Genomic DNA, 21,069 nt, shown 5'->3' with positions numbered 1-21,069 from the left:
TTCAGATGTGAGAAGTCACTTTGAAGTTAGCTTGGCATTAGAGTGATTAAGTCGATAGGAGGCAAAAGGTTTCTTAGTTCTATTTTTTAATTTGCTTTTATCGTTTGGCTTTGAGTTATGCCTATTCACTCTCCTCACCGCTCCAGGCTGCAAGGGAACTCTTTCCCTGGAAGCGGCTCAGCACTTGCCTTAAGGAAACAGCCACCAACTTCCCCCCCCAACTCTTCCACCGCCAGCGCTCGCCCAGCGACCGCCCGTTAGACGTCAACTCTAGGGCCACAGAAGGAAGAAAAAAGAAAAGTAAAGCCTGAGCACCGCGAGCAGCCAGAAGGGGCCCTCACACTCAGCGCCAGCCTCCGGCCACACCGCCATGCTGGGGCGCGACGGCCCGCCGCAGGAGGCCGAGGCACCGCCCCCACCCCTTCAAGCAGCCCTGCGCGCGCCCCCGCCCCGCCCCCTCCGTGCCGCGCATGCCTGTTTGGCGGCGCCCGGCGCCGCGGGAGGCGGCAGGGGGCGGAGCCAGGCCCGGAGAGGAGCTGGCCGGGGGGCGGGGCGCGGGAGCGGGGCGCGAGGCGGCGCCGAGGCTGAGGGGCGGGAGGGGAGCCGGCCGGTGACCCGGCGGCGCTAGGGCCCGGCGGGAGGCGGGGCCGGGCGGGGCGGGCTCGGGCGGTGCTGGCCGCGCGCGGGGCGAGGGGGAGCGAGCCTCTGTGGCGCCGGCTGGGAGCCGCGCGCCCGGCCGTTGGGGCCGTTGGGGCCGCGTGCGCCCCGCGGCGGGCGCTGGCGGGGGCGGTGGGGGCTGCCCCCGTCGCCTGCCTTGCCTCGCCTTGCCTTCCCCTCCTACTCCTGCCCGGCCCAGCCCGGCTCCGCTCGGCTCGGCGCTGTGATTGGGCGGAAGATGGCGCTGGGCGGATGGAAATCCTAATGACAGTCTCCAAAATCGCCTCCATCTGTACCATGGTGAGTGAGGGGCCGGGGCCGGGGCGGCCCCCTCCCGTCCTGCCGGCTCCCCTGGGGTGGGGACGCGGGGCGGTGGAAGGGGCTGTGGGGAGGCGTCCGAGGGGCGGGCTGCGGGGGAGGCTGGGTTTGCGCAGCGCCCCGGCGGTGGGTGATGCGGCGGCGTGGGGACGGGGTGGCGGGGAGGCGTCCCTGGCTCGGGAGCGGGAGCGCTGCCGTGGGCGGGGATCGGAAGCGGAGCGGGGTTAATCGGCTTTGGGAGACTCAACCTTGATGCAGACGCTGATGGGATTGGGTTGGGCTGCCGGCGAGGGGGGAATCCTGACTGTGAACGGGATAAAAGTGCGGGGTTAATGAGCATAGTTTTTCCCCAAAGTGTGCCGAAAGCTGGGAGGGAGAGCTTTAGGACATTGCCTCGAGTCCGGGGTTGCTTGTGGCAGGTATGTTGTTTTTAGGGCAGGGTTTCTGGAAGCGCCCTCCTTCTCCCGATACACTTCGTTAATTGTCCCCAGCTCACCGAGTACTTTACTCATGTGGTGGGGCTGTAATTGCCTTGCCTGTTAGCAGACGGGTGCTCCTCTGGTTAGTCGGAAAAGTGTTAGCATCCCGCGTGATCTGTTCAGCTAAGCACGCTCCACGCGTTGGCATGTAATTTGACTTGTTTGCATCGATCCAGGTCCTGATAGGAAGCTTCTTCCAGTGATTGCTTTTTCATTACTCTCTCTCTTGATAAATTAGAGCTATAAGCAGATACACAGATGTGATAAGGCTCTCTTGGGGTTTTTTAAAGAGGGGTGGGGAGCTCAGTAGATTCACTGATGGAGGAATGCTGAATTTAAGGAAGGAAATATCCCTTAGTCAGTAGAAGCTACTACTTATCATGGAAGAGATGTGTTGATGGTTCATAGCTGAAGATCTTGCATTTGTGCTTTTTTCTACCTATTCCATGGCCAAATGAAAGCTCCTGTCCCCAGATGTGTTTCCACGGGGGAAGGGAAGAGATGGTTAAGGAGAAAAATGCACTCTGTCATCTAATTTGTTAATTTGCTGAATTGGGATTGTAATGTTTCATAATGTCAAACAGTGGGAAATGCTTACATTTATATTAATGGAAACTGATTTATGGTTTTCATAAATCTTGCTGCAAAGAGGCTTTAACATCTCAAACAGACATTTCAGAGGTGGCCCATGAGAATTTTGAATGAATGTCTGTAAGCCCATGGGGTGAGATTTCTCAAGTGGTTGTTGATCAGCTGGGGTAATGTTTTTTTGTAATATGGGAGATCGCATCTTTTCATTTGGACTTGGAGAGCCTGATTTCTTGAATTCATGAGCTGTATACCAACATCTTTATATGGCCAAATGTTGTAGGACATATACCATGTACTTCAGGAGTTTTCATTCTCTGAAGTAGTTAGATTTTAGATTAGACTGTTGAGGAGTCAGTGTGATTGATCCTTGAGCTAGGACGATCTTGTTTTATTGCAATTCTGGCTAAAATCTTTTCACCCACAGTTGACCACTAGCCTTTGTGTCAACATAAATTCGGTGCTGGCCTCTTGATTTAGGTCCACTATGGACCTCGCTTTTTTGCTTCTGGACAGCATAGAAGTTGTAGGTCTGGACTGGCCAAGCAGCTAGTTTAAGATTATTCTGTATGTATGTTTATTAGAAATGACGTTATGTCATTGACATTTAGGTCAATCCCAAAACAATTTTTTCAGCTAAAAATATTTGTATGATTAACTGAAGTGTCTATATCCATGAAGCTGAAATTCTGATGGCAATTAGGTATTATCTGTCCGATCATAATGGTGTGCACTGAGGTGGATAAACTCCAGGCACAAGATTTTTCCTGTGCCTTTCTGTTGTATAAGCTTTAGTAGTACTGTGAGATGGGACAGCTAGCATAGGATACCTGCTGTAAAAGATTTTACAACACTTAATAGATAATATAAGATTGTGCTTAAAAATATTTCAGTAAAGATAGTGTGATGAAGCACTGGGTATTTGCTGTGGAGTTGTTTAGAACAATGTGGTTATGGTCAGGCAGATCTTTTTAATTTTAACAAGAGTCATATATTCATGTTTAAGCATATATTTTGCAAAACCAAAAAGGAATATAATTGTTGAGTAATACTATTTTTTTCCTGGCAATTCTTCTTTATATCAACCCACTGTTTGATAAACTGCCAGACAACTTCCTAAAAATTCTTACAAGTTTTCCTTGCTTTTCCCCATGCCTCTTACAAGAACTCTCAGGCTGTTGCCTCTGTTCTTGTGTTTGGTTAGTACAAAACCAGTAACAGGCAATTTTTGTCAAGAGACAGTTTGTGCCTACACAAACCTGACATGCACATACACTTATAATCTGTAACAGAGCAGTCTGGAACTATGTTGGAGAAGCTCTTCCATCGCAGTCCTGCATTTCATGACTTCCTTTTTTGTATCCAAATTCAAGTTTCACTTCTGCTGACTCACTTATATTTTATGCATCTTATCCTTGTTGTTGAAGCTCTGAATATTAGAAAGCAATATATTATGTTTTACACTACTGGCAGGTTGTGTGGGTACAGTGAAGAGTGATATCCAGTATTTTTAGTTTGTTAGCCACAGTGCCTCTTGAGATGATCTTAGAAGAGCACATTCTGTCTACAAAGGGTTTGTTCTTTTGTATGCTTCATTAGGTCATTAATCTATACTCCAGTGTTCATACCAGTGATGGCAGAGCTCTTCCTGTAGTACTGCCTTCTAGTATTGTATCCCCTTTGAGCTTCCTTGGACTTCTTTGCTCTACATCACCACTCCTGTGGTTCCTTGTGCTGTAGCGAGTCTTAAATACAAGGCTGGAGATTGTGGAAAAGCACTGGAAAATACCTTTGCCCTTGAGTGCTTTAGCCACTGTTCATGTTGCAAAATGGATGAGGTTAAAAGCGTGTGGTCTTTTTTTTTTTTTTTCCCCCCAATGTCTTTGCAGTAAAAGTAGAACTTGGTCTTTTACCCTCATCCATGCATTTAACTGCAGTCAAAGTCTTACCTGACTGAATTATATAGGGTTTTTATGCATGGCTGAGAAGTGGTAAAGTAACCCATGCTAACTGCAATGCAGATGTGCCGCAAGCTATACTCGCCATAAAACAGCGATTGAATCTAGTACTTCTGACTTTTGCTTCTGTTGTCTAGAATCCAGCAAACACTTGCCAGCAGTTGAAAGGTATCAAGTAGCTGAAGCAAAGAGAAGATAGAAATTATCTTTGTAGTTTAAAAGCTACAAAGATGTTGGTCTCAGACATACAGAAGGAAGTTGTAATGGTAGTAGTACTTGTTTTTCAGTGTTTCTTCTAGAAACTGGTTGATTACATTAGGACAATCTGAAAAAGTTTAATGAAATTTAAAAACAATGCTAATCTAGAAGCTGTAGCATTAGACATGAAAATCTTCTCTTCATGTTTCAGGTATTTGTCTACGTGTTCCCTTCTCTGTCTGCCAGTTTAGCATCTTATATACAGAGTCAGTGTCACTGAATGTCTTCAGTGATCGATTCAGCCCCCCAACACTGACATCAAATACATAGTTTGTAGCTAGATGTCGATTGTATGATGTAACAGTGTGTTCTGCATGAGAAGTCTGTGCATATCTTACAATCCAAATTTTTGTTTTATTTTTGAAAGGAGTAGGACTTGTGGAGTCACACTGAATGGCTGGCTATTGTCCTTTTCCTGCCTGTGTCCTGTCTAAAGGTACTGTCGCCAGTACCCTTTTGCCTGTTTCAGTCACATTTGACAACGGTGAAGAGGTCTCGGAGGTACTTCAGTTCAAACAAGCATGTAGGGGAAAAAAGGCAGCTTAGAGGAAACAGGCCCTGGAAGTGCCCAGCTGAGGGAAGGTTGCAGTGCACCTACCTCGGATGTCGTAGAAGAGAGGCTTTATAAAAACACTTAATTGCAGGAAAATTTTATAACTAACTGTGAGGTAGGTATACATATATGGACTTCATTACTGCTTAAGGAATTATTTGTTTACAATAGGGTTTTCAAACCTGATTGTGAAATCTGCACTTAATGTAAATTGATGTTTGCCAGAGTTTGCAGCCAGCCAGAAATGGCTATGATGTACTCACTCTTGTTCCTTCTAATTGCACTGTCTCCTCTGAAGCACAAATTATAATACTTAAACATTAATTGATGATCAGGTTAACAGATTCCACAGGAAAGTGTACAGAAGACTCATGCTGGAAGAAGTGAGAACTGAGAGTTACAGCAAGGAAAGAAAAGTTGTGGAAAAACATAGCTTCGAAGTGAGGAGGTGATAGAAAAGAAAGCAGAGGAGGAGAGGACTAAAGTAACACAAAGAAAATAGCAGTGTTATGGTATTCCTTTATCCAGCTGTCTGACTTGCTCATGTAGCAGGGTTGGCAAGAAGGAACATGTGCTGTGTCTCGGCCACTGCATTTCACTCTGGCATCATGACCGGAATCTGCCTTGATCAGTGGACTGGAGTGTTCAGGCACGTGTTCTGTTGTGGTGATTCTGTTGCAAGCACGTTAAATTTTGGAGAAGTATTTGTTAGGCAGCTGGGGTAAGAGCTTAAACCACAGTAGGGAGGTTCACTCATCTGTTGGAGTTCTTATCAGGAGCGTATTTCATGATAAATATGACACTAAGATTCAAGCATAATTGTGGCATTTGTCATCATCATTTTTGTAGATGGTAATACAATATGGTAATAAAAGATGAGTCTGTACATTTGCTCTTTAAAATACTGGGTTTGTGACACTGCTTAGTATACTAATTAGACAAATTTGTTTTAAATTTACATCAAAATATGAATTTGACTCTAAATTAATATAAAACAAATGTCAAATATGAGGCACAAAAAAAAATTCCTGAAGTTATGTAGCTGTAAAGCAATATTTGTACCAGCACAGAGAATTACTTAGTTGGCGTATTACTTAGTTGGATAATTTCAATTATATAAATGTTCCTTTTTCTTTTTACCTGTATGTGTGTATATATTCATCTGGCAAGTTCTAAGCATGAAGAAACAATGAAATTCTAGTCTTGCCAACAGAATTTTTAGCTGTGTCAGTGGGAATAACTGATCCTATTACTAGACAAAGCTTGAATATTTAGATTGGTCATTTATGTAGTCTGTATTTACTTTTTAAACTACTGAAGCAACTAATTTGCATTAAAACTTATAGGAATGATTCTGTAAAAATGTGGTAAAAGGATGTCTGTCCATTAATTGATATTGTCTACTTTTCTCTTTCAAATTTGTTGAAGGAAAGAGGTGTGTAAAAGCCCTGTATAGGGAGTAACTTTTGTTTTCCTAGCTTAGGAAGTTTGCTAAAGTTAAATGCTTTTAACAAATGATTTATTTCAATAAGGTCTATCTGATCTTTCAGTTGAGGGGAAAAAAAAAATCTAGATCTTTTTGTAGCATAGAACTAGAATGGGCTATTACCATAAATAGACCAGAACTGGGAAACATTTTTACCATTTTTCATAAACTCAAATTCTTTTTATAATTCCATGAAAATGGGAAATGATAAAAGCAACATACTTGTTTTTATGAAACAGGAATTATGTGGGTTAAAAAAGCATGTGAAACACACCACAGTGTGCAGTTTATCAACAAAAGCGGTTGAGCAAATGTATTCTTTTTTCTTCTCCTCCCCCCCCCCCCCTTGGGTGATTAGGTAAGTCTGATTTTTCTAAAAGATTAATATAATGCTTATAACTGTCTGTACTTTTTAGGCAGTGAAAGATTTCTAAGGTCACCATCAGGTCCTCTTTTAAATACATCTCACAGACTTCCTATCTTGTCTGCTAGTGTAATTCAACCTTTAACTAAAAGTCTTTGAAGGTAATAGTTTTGATCTTTTGGGACCCTACTTAATAAGTGTCATTGTGAGATGTGTTGCGCCGATGCTATTGAAAAAGTTGGAGGAAACTGAAGCAAAGGCACCTGATACCATAAACAGCGTTACCCCAGGAATTTTCTGGAATTATACAGTATAAATACTACTTATCTTGTTGGCAGTATTTTAGTTTCTAGTAATATGATTTCATTGTGTTCTGGGGGTAGTAGATAAAGTCCATTTCAAGTCTGGCAGCAATTGGGGAAGAATTGTAGAAGCGTCATTACATCTTTTCATGCTTTGAAGAGCCATTCCATGAAAGAGCCAAGCCCAGAGCCTTAATTCTCCAAGTCTCAGCTTCATATGTGAGAGTAACTTGTCTTTGACTTCAGTATTCAAAACAGAAGGAAGTATGACTGTATCTAGTTGCTGTGAAGGAAAATACGTTGTGTATGCTCAGTGGGGCTCAAAAAGATGGGTTTGGTAGACATACCAAATGTGAAGAGAAGGTCATTTTGTGCTATGGTATCATTTTCCTTGCCCAGGCAGAAATGTTTTTACTTTGTACTCAATAAAAAACCTTTTGTCTTAGCTACACGTGATTAGAATATACAGGACTATGTCTTAAACTAATTAGTTAAGAAAATAATACTATTTGTAAGTATTTTAAAAATATGAACTGAAACTATCCAAATATTTCATAGTTAGATTATCAAGTTGTGTATTACTAATGCATGTTCTTTTGCAAATAAATGAACAACGAGGATTATTGAATCCCACTCAGCATATTTCACTTCTGCTTCCTGGACTAGAAACAGTATCAAAAGAAATGCGTTTCCATTTTGGTTGCAGTTGAAACAACAGATTTAAACTGATTTAATGTAGCTATTCTGTTTGCTCTTAATCCTGATTCATATAAATACGTGGAAAAGTATGAATTCACATATTCTGATAAAACATAACTGGAAGAGTAGAATTATGTATTTCTTCTTTAACAGAAGATTCCATCAGTCCCAGTGCATTAATTAGTGTAGGCTATGAAATTCTGTATACCTTCACTAGTGGCACAGACAAGGATGAATCTTCTAATACATGGCAAAAAAAATGAAAGCTCTAGTAAATGCGTGCTTCTATACTGAGACTTATTTTTGCAAATTATAAATAATTAAATTAATTTTACACTTGTAATGTTTTATTCTTGTTCAGGAAAACATTGCTGTTCCTGGTTACTGAATTTCCCTTTTACTTATAATGCCTTTTTTTCACTAGGAAGAATAAAAGTTGTTTTGTGGGTTTTTTTGTTGTTGTTCACTTACCTATAGGTAAGGTCATGTTTAAAAAATCGGGCTTACATATACCTATGCAACATGGTTTAGTTATGTGAGTCATCTTTTATCTTTATTGTTCCTTGCTTCTTGAGGGAGGTGGAGAGCATTGTAGGGAAGGATCTAGTGTAGTGCATATGTGAAGGGAGAAATGGATCTTCAGAATTTTGACAACAAATGTTAGTTTTGAGATAAGAAATTTCTTTTAAAGGTGAAATTTTGGTTTTATGCAGGAAACTTACAACTCGATAAAGCTAGAGGATAAAGCTGTTACAGCAAACTACTGAAAATATGACCCACCAATTTATCAACTGATATTTATTCTAGAAAGGGATAGCTCAAACCTCCCTATCCCACCCCAGTAAGACTAACACCAGTGTAATCTTCAAAGCACATTAGGCTGGTTATGAATCAAGTCTTTGTAAGAGAAATGCTGCCTATTAGGTTGGATGATAACAACAAGGTAGGACACTTTAAAACTGCAATTGTTTGCCTGCTTGCTGACATGTTTTTAGACAGTATAGGGTGGCTTTTTTTTCTTTTTCTTTAGACAAGTGCTGGGTGCATTTTCATTTTAGTGTTTTAGTGTATTAGTTCAGGTAAGGTGTGTGCAATTCTGAAGTGATTCTCCCAGGCATCCCAATTTACTGTACTTTGGTTTGCATCTTGGAGTGGTCTTAGAGCGCACAAATTAGATTCCTTTTGGAGGAAACTAAATCAAGCAACATAGTTCAGCTGCAGCTGGGTGTTCAGTCACAGAGCCAGCCTACAACTAATCTGGCAAAAACCCTCTGAAACCCAAAATGTGTGTGTCAGATCATAAACACCAACTGATGTGCTTTACAGATTGGCTCCAGTTAGCTTATCCGTATGTTAGCTGTTAGTGTGTCTCAGGAGTACTAGTTTGACATGTAGCACCATAAGAGTGTGACCTCTGAGGCAGTGAGAAAAGGCGATAATAAAAGCAGAAATGGCATTTAACGATATTACAGCTTTAGCAAGAGAAAAACTAAGCAAACAAAAAACCCCATCATATGTCTGCACTTCATATTTTTTCCCCCTTTTCCATTGAAATGTACAATATCAGGGTTTTTTTAGTTTATTTTAGAACTTTGGGAGAATGTCTATCTGTAGAACTTGAAAATGAGGAAAATTCAACTGTACTCAATTAAAAGATACTACACTTTCCTCTCCCACTGTGTTTTCTGGGCTTTGATTCCACTAAACTGAGATAAAACACTCATTTGGTTAATGTTAAATGTGTTAATTTATAGAAACCTCGAGCTGTTTTGAAAACAAAAGTCGAGAAACTTAATTAAGGGCCTTCCATGGTAAACATGGATTCTTATCCCTTCATTAAGAAATTAGCATCTAAGGGGATCTTTGATAAATCCAATAGTATCGCCTTTTTGTTTAACTTGGTGGGGGACTTAAGCAATAAATGTTCAACTTATTTGAACATGGTTACTAAGTTTACTCATGATTTATCTTGTATCAGTTTGAAGTTAAACACAGGATGAAGTAGTTCAGCTTTACACCTAACTGTCATTATGTGTGAGAACACTCTTTTATAATCATTGATACTTTAACATTATTTCCAGGATCATTTTCAATAACAAATAGAAGTTAAGCAAATCTTGATTTCATATTATGTTCTTGTATACACACCTTAGTTGCTGAACTTTCCACTTTGTAAAGCTATGTTGCGTTAACTATGATAAATATGTGTTCTGTATGCCTGTATAATTATCTCTGTGCTGGAAGGGGGGTAATGTAAGGCAATGTTTGGTGTTGTGTAGGTTTTATAGTAACGTGATGCAAAAACTGGTAGATGCCAGTACTATTGCAATATTAGCTTTTTTGGACTTCTGTTGTGCCTTTGTTCCTTCCCACTTCTGGGTAATGACCTTGTGTGCTTCCCCTCAGAAGGGTAGGGGAAACTGGAGGTGAGTGTACTAACCAAAGTTGATGACGTTCCTTTCTGTCCCCTGCACGATGTCAAAGCCAAGTTGCTGTGTGGGGACCGAGCACTTATTGTATGAGTTGTTCAGTGAACCCCCAAAGAAGAGAGGTTCACTTTGGGATCTTCCCACATCCCAGTTAAGACGCAGAGGAAGAAATTCTGTACTCTGCAGCATACATCCCAGACTGAAATCTCCCAAGTCTAGATCCCAAGCCCAGTAAGTCCATCTTGGCTGATGGAAAGAGGTAGACTCCAGTTCTGCCTTAAACCTCTGCTGTCCTCTTGTCCAAAAGATGATATGGTACCATAATGGTTGGTGATGTCGCAGTGCTTCCCCTCTGCATCTGTATTTGCATAATGGAAGAGTCAACTGGGACTGATAATGTGTGCTGTAATAATGAATGGGAAACGTTTTGCAGTGAGGGATAGTTAGGTTTTAAAATAGCTTTTATGGGTCAGATGTGAACGTGCATTTTAGCGCACTCTTCCAAGCCCCTGCTGCATACTGTGTTTTCACTCTCTGTAACCAACACGCTGTGCACAGTATAAATGATTACTTTGGGGGGAGGAATAACATCCTTTATGACAGACAAAAAGAGAGCTGTAGAGGGAAGTCGTAAGTAGCTTGAGGGTTTTTATATTGGTGTACAACATCCATGCTGGTTTGTAGTAATAAAACATTCATAAACAACTGCATTCAAACAGAGGTAATGCTGTGCTTTGAAATCATGTGGAATTCTAAGCCTTGAATGAAACAGCCTTGAATAATCAGAAAACCATAACAATATCGGAGTATCTTAGCATGTCTTTCTTATTGCCAAGTCAGGATCTTTACTGTGCTAGAAAACTAAATACAGTGTTCAGGTCTGTACAAAACAAACATCAATGTTTATACCATAATATTCTTCCTTCCAAAGATAGAATAAAGCAGCTGCTCCACCCTAGCTTTGAAAAGAGAAAGAATTTCCTAAAAGCTGCTCTTGAATTTATTTATTTTTTAAAGAAGTAGAGATTTTAACAATAAGATAAAAAGGCCTCCACAGTTCCTTTTTTTTCTAGTTTATTTGTAAATAATATCCACCTTGCCAGAGCTCCTGGTGTATTTCAGTAAGGCTGCAAAACTAAATATTCAGAAGTCGTGGAGTGCTTTAATCTTAAATTAGGCTTTATACCCCTTTTTCTTGCCACCAACACCGCCATTTGAGAACAGCTTCTAACATAGTAAGCCCTGCAGCCAAATCCCCAGTAAAGGAGAGGCATTATCATACTGGGTAATTGCAGGGGATGAGACTGATGAAAAAGCAGCTGAGGCTGTGTTGTGAATGGAGCAGAGCTGTACTGTCTCAAATGTGGAGTTATGCTATCTTTTGCTCTATTCTCGTTAAAGTTGTTACCCCCTAATGGGCCTTTGACTATGTGTCTCCAGTTTCAGAACTACTAAGGTAGATTGTGTAACTACTCGTAACTTCTGCAGTACCACAATCACGTCATGGCAGATACCACATAATAGAGTTTCATGTTAATTTTATACATTTTGATACAGTCCTAATTTTAATTCTACTCCCCTCCCCCCATCTGTAATTAATCTGTGAAATCCTGTGTGCTGTTTTTAATGTAGTTTGTGATTTTGATATAATTTTATTGTTGTCATGTCCAGGGCTGTTTGCTACATCTTTGGTGTAAAGAAAGAACTTGTTGGGAAGGAGTCAGCATCTGTTTTTAAGATTCTTTGCTGTATACTATGTACTATTTTTGCTTCACTTAGGCGTGACTTTAGCCTGGAATATTCATGCTCATGTATTAGTTTGATAGAGGACATGTATATGTATCAGTGTTGTTGTATGCAACAAAAAGGATTTAGTGTTGGGTACATTTGTTTTTCTCTAAAAGCAATCAGTGTAAGAGCTCATAGAAAGCTAGGGGTTTTTGTTCTCTGAATTTTCCAGAGTAGAGTTTTTTCTGTCTCTAAATAAAAAACCTCTCTTTCCTTTGAAACCCAATGTTTATTGCACCAGTTCAGTCAACAGTCATTGGTTGGAACCACAGAGTAACCAAAGTTACCTTCTGTGACTTCTTTTTGAGGATCAGACCCAACAGATTTGTTGGGCAAAGGCTGCAGCATTTGTAATGCACATTGACACTAGCTGTACTATGTTGTCTTTTAATTTTACAAAGTTCAAGGTATTTAGCAAAGCACTTTGAACATTTTATATTTTCAGTGCAAGTGGAACAGACCAGACTCTTTGCTTCCTATGAATTATCTGCATTTCTTAACTTTTTCTGAAATGGGCCATACAGTATGAAAATTACACTTGTTAAGAGGAGCTCACCATTTGGCCTTGTATCAACTGCTTTGCAATACTATATTAATGCAATTGTTATTAAAGAAGCTCCACTCTGAAAATAATAAATACAGAACATCAAAACAGTGTAATGGCATGAAAATACATGAAAATTATATAACTTACTTTGAGATGTTTTTGAACAGAACATATTTGGAAACATCTCTCTAAGGTATTTTGAATTATGTTGAAATAATTTCCTTGTGGTGGAAGAGTGTTAGGTTCTTTATTATAAGTATGTAAGCATTAAGTTATGGCACAGGAGACTTGCTGTCTGCTTTAAGACCTGTGTGAAATGGTTTTGTGAACAATCTAAACATCCTGAGAGTACAAATCAACAGAGAACTCGAAGGACTGATTTTTCTGCATTCATGGCCTGTATTATCCTGCCTATAAGCTTGTCTTTGCATTAAGCAATAGACTAACTAAACAAGTTTGGTTAATTTGCCATGTATGATTGCTGAGCTGGGTCACAAACTCCACTTTCTCCCCCAGTCCAGGGTACAGACAGGAAGGCATTTCATCGATTTTCAATATTTAGTCTCTCATTTATTTTTGTTTTCCTCCTTCCTGACTAGAGAGAGCTTCAGTGTAAGTAAGTTTACTAAACCCAAAATCTTACGGTCTGAGATCTGAAGATACTGGTTTGGTGTTAGCAAGGTCTATAGTTGTGACCAGGGTTGTTTTGTTGTTGTTGTTGGGGGTTTTTTTTTTTGTTGGTTGGTTGGTTTTGGTCATTTATCCTTGCCAAAAAACTTCACTGTTTTTTTCTTAACTAGTTAAATTCACTGTGTACATAGTTGGAATACTAATATTTTACTGCTTTTGATTTTTCTAGGGCGCCAATGCCTCAGCTTTAGAGAAAGAGATTGGTCCGGAACAATTTCCAGTCAATGAGCACTATTTTGGTTTGGTTAATGTAAGTTTCAATCCATAACTTCATTGCTTTGAAATGCCACAAGTGGATTTGTTAAATTACAAGACTGCAACTGAGTGAATAATTAAAACACTGAAAGATATAGTCATTGAATATACATAGTTATTGAAATGTGTTTCAATATTCAGTGTATTTGTTGAAATATGCTACTGAAATAATTGTTGAAATTGGACTGTGTATTTAATACTTTATTTCATTTTACTAATTGTAGGGTATTTTTTAAATCACTTTCTTGCTATTAAAGTATATAAGTCTTAAAAAAAAAAGCTGTTTAAAATATGTAGCTTGTAGTTCATAATATGCCAATCTAAATGAATAAATGCAGTAAAAGAAAAAAATCTGTGAAAGACTGTTGATGATATGAAGTGTTCACATCTACTATTTGTATTAAGATTTAAAAAAACATACTGAGCCCAAAGGGAAAAGCTATGGTGGAAAAAACATACTGAATTTTTGATTCAATCATTAGTTTTAAGGAATAATTTAAATTTTAATTTCTGGTGTTACCCATGAAAAGTATATCTTGTTAGAAATTGCATTATTCTGAAATGAAATATTAAATGATTTTCTTTATTGGGGCTTCAGAAAGTACATATTTAAACCAGGTTAATTTAACAAGAGCTATCATCTGGCTTTTCTTAATGAAACTAATTACTTCTAATGCTACTATAACATATTTCGCTGCCTCTAGGTTCTTAGCACTGACATGGTTCAACGAGTCTGCAATCCGAGTATACATTGTGCAGTCAATAAACACTCTTACTGATAAGCTGACTTACATGCATCTCAAATGCCATGACTTAAATTAGCAATTTTTTTCCTTTCTCATGAAAGTTGAAATACCTTCAAAATGACGCATTGTTTCTCTGAAAAGAGGAAATACAGTAGTTTAACTATTAATACTTGTTAGTTCTGTAGCAGAGCTTAGGCTTTCCATCAAAGCTGTTCTTATCTTTTCTTAAATCTGTTATTCCGTTAACAGATAACCTGTTTTCCTAATTTCTTGTCCAAGTCCAGAGAGGATTTAAGACTTAACAGTAAAATTGTATTGTATACCTAATCTTGAAGTTTTACATATTTTGTACCCTTAAGAAAAGTTTCAGTAAAGGGCAATCTTCCTAATATATAATGAATATCAACAAATTCTGGCTTTCTGTAGTCCAGAGGGAGTAGGAAATTTGAGGGGAGATCTGTCTTTAAGTCATTGCCCTCAATCATCCATGTAAGAGGCAAGCAGCTAAGATATCTCAGAGTGTTCTTAACTTTCTGTGTAGTAGAGGAATGTTGCTCATTTTAGCTTCAGTCAATAAAGTTTTATGGACCAAAATTATTTGAATTGTAACAAATAGTAAAATGGGATTCCATTACACCTATGGCACACTGGTGCTGTGTTTTTCAGGTACAGTGGTTGGCTAAGGAAATTCAGTCATATTGTTGCTTGGATGGTTTTCAGATCTGTTCTACAGACTGTGTTTACTAACACAGTATGTATATGCCATAAATGTATATGCCATAAATGTGTAATAAGCTTGCAGAATTTAAATTTTATCAGCAAGAGGAAAGGTAGTGACCCCTTCATTAGCAACTATGGCCAATGGCCATTCAGCAAGAACGACAGAGCTAATGATAATTAAAAGAAATATTAGATAATTAGATAATAAGAGTACTATTAGATTGAGAAGTGATAGACATCACAAATTTTGCCTTCATTGATTTCTCTAATTGTTTTATAGCAATTACAAGAAGTGAAGCTCTTAGAGGTTCATTAACATTTACTGCTAATTTTTTCTAATTTGTTTATCGATTTGGTTTGTCCTAACTTTGTCCAGAGTAATGGAAAAAATGGAGATAATGTGGAAATCAATCGCTCTCTTCTAACTGTGTGATAGCTAGCCATTTGAGATGTCTGGAATGCAGGACAGGATTTTAGATAAAGATGACAGTTCTGAAATAGAGATCTGTCAATGGTAAATGTAGCGTTTATCCAGAGGCAGTGTAAAAGAAAAGATGGCAGAAGCACTATCTTATCTCCTTTCCAGCTTTGTGGCAGAATCTAGGGATTATTCAGAGGATGTGCTGAAAGAACAATTTGAGAGGTAAAAGACGAATTAAGAAAGGGCAATTATGGGAAGCATATGGAAGACCAGATGGTTGATGGGATGCTTGATTCTGTCAATGAAAGCTCTAAATGGAAAATTCAGCTTAGGCTTGAAAGGACAATACTATTCGCTAAATCAGCAGGAAATATTTAAGATTTGTGGTAAGATGAAAATGTTAGTAGTATGATGTCCCATGCACATGGACAATCGGAAGCATCAAGTCTGCCTATCATTCTTCTTTCCCTCTACAGTGCAGTAATTCACGCTATTCAAATCTATGTGCTTCACAAATTAAATCAATGATTTTATCCAATGAGTATGAAATAATGAACATTTTTAATCTCATAAGAGCTACTCTGATAGCTCTTCAGCAGTTTACCAGACTCCTAGAGCAGAAAGTTTGGTTATTCAGTCTCTTGCAATGGATCTGTGTGTTTTGGAGAAATCCTATTTACTAGGGTGGCCCATTGCAACAAATAAAAGTTGTCAGAGCTGCCAATGCATCAGAGCTGGGAGGAGCTCTAGTACTGCACAAAGGCACTGTTCTAAGCAGATCTAAGTTCCTGTAGATCTCTTGTTCGTTTTTGTAGATCTGTGGGGTTCAACAACCAAGTTTCTTCCCAGTTGTATGTTGCATCAAGAGTGAACAATAAGGCTATAAGCCGTAGTGAGTGTGTGGTGGTTTTGTTGCAACTTTCCTGATTGTCTCATTTTTTTTATTTCCATGCAGGTTTGGGTGTTGTAACTTCGGAATTTAAAAAAAAGAGAGGTGTGTGTGGGAAACATAGAAAGTGGAGTATTTTTGTGAATGGAAATAGTCTGATTTCTCAGAATTTAAAACAGAAGAACAATATGAACTGGGAAAAAAAAGGAAATGTGGTTTTTCACTTCTCTTAGATAAGCACATCTTAAGATGGTCTGCATAGAACCAAGGAGGCAAGCAATAAACCAGTTGAAAACATGGGTTAAAATAACTCCGCTGTATATAGTCTTTATTACCCTCCCCTGAATGAGACAGAGGAGTTTCAGTATCCCATACAGGCTGACAGTTTAAGATACAAAATTACAATGATGATCTTTCTTACAGTTTTCTACTGTTATTCTGAGGCAGACTTCACAAGCGTTTCATTATACAGTGCAGTGCTTGCACATCTTCTTACAAGTGTTGTGCTTCTGAGGCAGTGCTAACTGTAAAGGGAGGGGAGAAGGAAGGTGTCTGTTGGCCAGATTAGCAGGAGAGATGAGTATTGAAGGAGCAGAATTGGAAAGCGAAGTAGAGGTGTTCAGTAGATGGTGGGAGGATGGGGAGACTGGAGCAAGGTCTTGGATGTTTTCTAAATGAGGGGTGTGCTTTTGTATTGGAGTCAAAGATGGGAAGTAAAGTAATAATGGTGGTAAGACCAGCATTTATTCATGTAAAAAATTCCCTATTTGCTTAGTCTAGAAACCTCCCCACCTTTCCCCCCTTGTTGTTTAGTACAGGTACCATTATAATTTTTTAATGATTGGAAGCTTTTATTTTAAAAAGATTTTAGGTTTTGAAGCAATGAAGACTGATGCTTTAGATATAAAACAAATGTGAACTAATTAAATTTTCCCCAAGAGTTTGTTTTCAAACGATCTTCTATTGCCTACTGTCTTTCTAAATTTGGTTGAAGAAAACCTTTTATGAACTTAATCTTCTTGCTTTTATTTCCTACCCACAGGCATGTAGATTAACATACATTCATATTAAATTAATCTGAATTTTGTTCAGTTTTCTGAGTTCTCTGTTGCTTCATATTTTGGTCATCTCTCACTGCATGTTTGCCATTCTAATTTATTTGTCATCAGACTGTTCCTTTTTAAAATTGGAATGTTATGAAATTTCTAATTTGCTGCCTTTTCATCTTTTGACACTTGTTGTAGAAATTTTAGCACTTTTCCCATTTGATTTAATTTTAAGAACTTTCTTAACATTTTAATGTAGTTTTCTTTTTATGGCTATTTCTAATTATAAACTCATAAATAGCTTACAATATTAGATGTTTTGACATAAACTACTGTGTGATTTTATCTGCTTCCTTTAAGGAAAAAAGCCCTGGTTTTCCTCTTAAGTTCATTGGACCACAAAGAAGCTAATACAAGCATTTTGCCTAGCTTAAATAAATAAAAATAATGGGCGTTAATTTCCTCACTTTTTAATATGGAGATCTTAAGACTTCTTAATATCTTTTTTTAAAATACACTTCTTACTCGTTCTTTGAGTGTCTTGCATATTTAGAAAGTAGTTCATATTTCATTAATTTAAAATAAAGGAAAACAATTTACTTTCGAGTTTTGTGATTAAATTGCATGGTGCTCTTGTCTGTCATTGTCTCAATCGGGAGAGAGCAAAAAACAGTTACTTCCCTGTTATTCCTAAGATGTAAAAGCTTTTAGTTCTTTTTGTCTATTGAAAGAACCTGCTCTTAAAATATCTCTAAATGCACTCTCACTATATAACAGTCTCCCCATCACAATATAGTCTTAGAATTTGCTGCCCGTATATGCTACTATCTTTCTATAAAACATAAATATCAACATTATTTTCACATTTTACAGCATGTGTGTAGTAGGTATGTCCTTCAATTTTCAGGTTGAGTGACTGCAGCTGAAAGGTTGGATTACTTGCTGTGGGCCTTATAAAGATTTTTCTCACACTTTCAGTGTTAGTTAATAGGTTTCACTGGGGGAGGGCAGCATAAAATGAGTGGCTTTATCCACCGACAGCTCATGATGCCTTCACAGAGGTGATGGGGAGGTTTGCGGTATTGGGGTGAGCTGGAGACAGTGTCAGTGATCACAAGACTCAAGCGCCTAAGCACTGGAATGAGTCTGGGGAAGAGGGACATCTGGAGTGTCCTGGTACAAAGGGGGTTATGGATGCTTTTCTTGCTGACTCTGCTTGCCCTCATTCAAAATGCACATGTTCAAATTGTGCATTCTTTTCCTTTCAGTCTCAATTTGAAACTACCAACTGTGCCATAGCTTTGAATCCTAAACAAGCCCTGTTGCACTGTTTTAAGAAAACTCCTGAATGCCAATCCTGTCGCCCTAAAATGAGAACTGAAAAAGTAGGAACAGATTAAAGCAGTTATTTCTAACGTAGATCACGACGAGTAAGATTTGGAGAATCCAATTTCTGAAGTGTCTGAGAAGCTCTCAATTTACAGCTGAATTTCTTCACAGTACAAGGTCATGCTGTGCCTGTTCTTTACTGTTGTGGCTGACTTGTGGTAGATGGATAGATATTTTTACCTGGGCATATTTTGGGAGCTGTGAAATTGGTGGTATTTGTTGAACATTTTGACCCAAGTAAATGCAAAATATTACTAAAAAATTAAATTTACAAGTGAGACAAAATTATATAGTACTGTTCAAATTTACCTAGGTTTTTCTTGCGTTTACATACAGTATACTTGTTAATCCTTTGCAAAACAGAAATATGCTTTACTATCTTAAAGTCAAGAAGAAATGACTTGCAGAAAATTTGCCCTTGCTAATGCGTTCTCTTATACTTTGGATTTAATTTTACCTCTCTACAGTAATACAATGCAACCTAATAATTCTTTCTCTTATTTTATAGTTCGGGAATACATGCTACTGCAATTCAGTTCTTCAGGCACTTTATTTTTGTCGACCATTTCGAGACAAAGTCTTAGCATACAAGAGCCAACCAAGAAAAAAAGAGAATCTCCTTACATGCTTAGCTGATCTCTTCCACAGTATAGCCACCCAGAAGAAAAAAGTTGGAGTAATACCTCCCAAGAAATTTATAACAAGATTACGAAAAGAAAATGGTAACTTTTTTTCCTTGTGTAATAATCATAGCAATTATGATTTAATTTTGAAGTTGACATAGTGGAATACCTACATATTTGTTACGCATGGAAAGTGTTCTTGATCCTGCACTATAAAGAAGAGGAGACCCTAGAATAAAGGTGTAACCCTGGAGCCGTTTTGAGAGAGAATCCTTGTCTCTCTCTCTTCATGTAGAACTGAGTGTATTGTCAATGGCTGCTTATGAAATTGCTTGCTAATTTTGCCTTTCTATGAATTGTATTTTTATAATCAAAATTCACTGTAAAGCTTTTGTTCTGTGTTTAAAAAACCATTACTCTTTGAATACAGGAATCAGTCTCCCAAACTGAGTGTGTGGAAAGGATGTTAAGACTTCCCTGCAATAATCTAGCTTAAAAACCCACAAATTTTAAAATTCATTTAGAATTTATGCAATACTTAGCTTGACCTACTTTTTAAAGGATTAATGGATTTGAAAATCACTAAGTAGTTTTGGCTAATTTTTTTAATTGTAATTGATATCCTAAATTTCAAGAGATTTTGAGAGATTTTTAACATTTCTTGTTTCTTGTCTGCAGGACTAACTGGTCAAAATGTTTTAGAAAATAACTCAATGTTAAAATGTAAATGAAACCTTGTAATCTACTACTCAATTTGGGTACACTTTTATAAAAATATAATATAAAATTTTTCTAAAAAATAACCACTAGATTTAAATAAATTGTATGAGGTACCATATTTAACACTGCTGCAGTAGACGTGTTCATACTGTTGTAATCTCTCCAAGACTATATATGCAGACTAAAAAAGTGTTTAAATGTTATGATGACCATCTCTGTAATAAAAACAAGAAATAAAATATTATAATGACATTCTTAATTTGAAGTGACCCCTCCAGCAAATGCACACCATGAGTTGTAATAATATTTAAAAAAAAAAAAAGCTCTGAGGTAATGTACAATCTCTTGCCTATGCAGAATAGAAAACTGTCATTCAATTCTTCGGTAAGTATACTTTGGCAAGTATGCTGTATGTTGATGCATTTACAGAAATAATTCATTATGTCAATGAATGTTGACTACCTATGACAAACGTGGAGCATGGTTCAAATGAAAAGCAGAAAGTAAACCACAGGAACCATTAAGTTCTTTTTAGAAAGTGTTCTTTTTAATGCTTAATTGTGTCGTGACACTAAAATTCTAAGCAGGAGAATGGAAAATCTTCATTAGAGAAATCAGATGTGAAAGTTCAGTTCTTGTTGGGTTTTGAGGTCTCTCTTAATGATGATACTCTCACCTTTTCTACAAATAAATGGCTAAATTGTCAGGCAGCAATTACATGGACATCATATATGCTATTAAGTGCTTATTGTGAAGGTATATAATTTTGAGCTTTAAAGAAGAGTTAGTTAAAGAATCAGGTAGGTATGCAACACCGATCTAGATTCTGTTCCAGTCAGTATCCAGCTATACCAGGGTGATGACTGAGAACATAATCTTAATGTATTCCAGACTACAATGCTGCTATTCCATCTTTATTTTCAAAGTCTGAATACAACATACATATATTAATGACCTTAAAGCTTAACTGGCTGGGAAGCAGCTGCTAGGCTGAAGTCAGCTGAAGGTATACTGTTATGTTTGCTTAAATTTCTTCTAGTCATAAAATGAACAATGTGTAGCTTTCATTCTGTTGTACTTAATGCTAATTTACTGACTGGGCACATAGCCCTGAGAGGTCCATGATGGAACGCTGTGAAGAACC

The 21,069-nt window shown here is 38.1% G+C and overlaps 1 protein-coding gene across 2 annotated transcripts in view; it reads left to right on the top strand.

The window, feature by feature from the left end:
* Window positions 1-821: 821 nt before the first annotated feature.
* USP12 (ubiquitin specific peptidase 12) overlaps window positions 822-21,069 on the top strand; it is a 36,682-nt gene continuing 16,434 nt past the window's right edge. Inside the window, exons 1-3 of one of the 2 annotated variants that reach the window (XM_050914493.1) lie at window positions 822-957; window positions 13,286-13,366; window positions 19,091-19,304. In XM_050914493.1, the coding sequence (XP_050770450.1) occupies window positions 910-957; window positions 13,286-13,366; window positions 19,091-19,304 (343 nt within the window). In that variant the 5' untranslated portion in view covers window positions 822-909. Of the gene's footprint in view, window positions 958-13,285; window positions 13,367-19,090; window positions 19,305-21,069 lie in introns of those variants that run through there. The other variant, XM_050914500.1, reaches the window with a different exon arrangement.

The sequence above is a fragment of the Gymnogyps californianus genome, chromosome 1 (genome assembly GCF_018139145.2).
Source record: "Gymnogyps californianus isolate 813 chromosome 1, ASM1813914v2, whole genome shotgun sequence".
In the NCBI taxonomy this organism is placed as follows: domain Eukaryota; kingdom Metazoa; phylum Chordata; class Aves; order Accipitriformes; family Cathartidae; genus Gymnogyps; species Gymnogyps californianus.
This window is presented reverse-complemented; position numbering and strand designations above follow the sequence as displayed.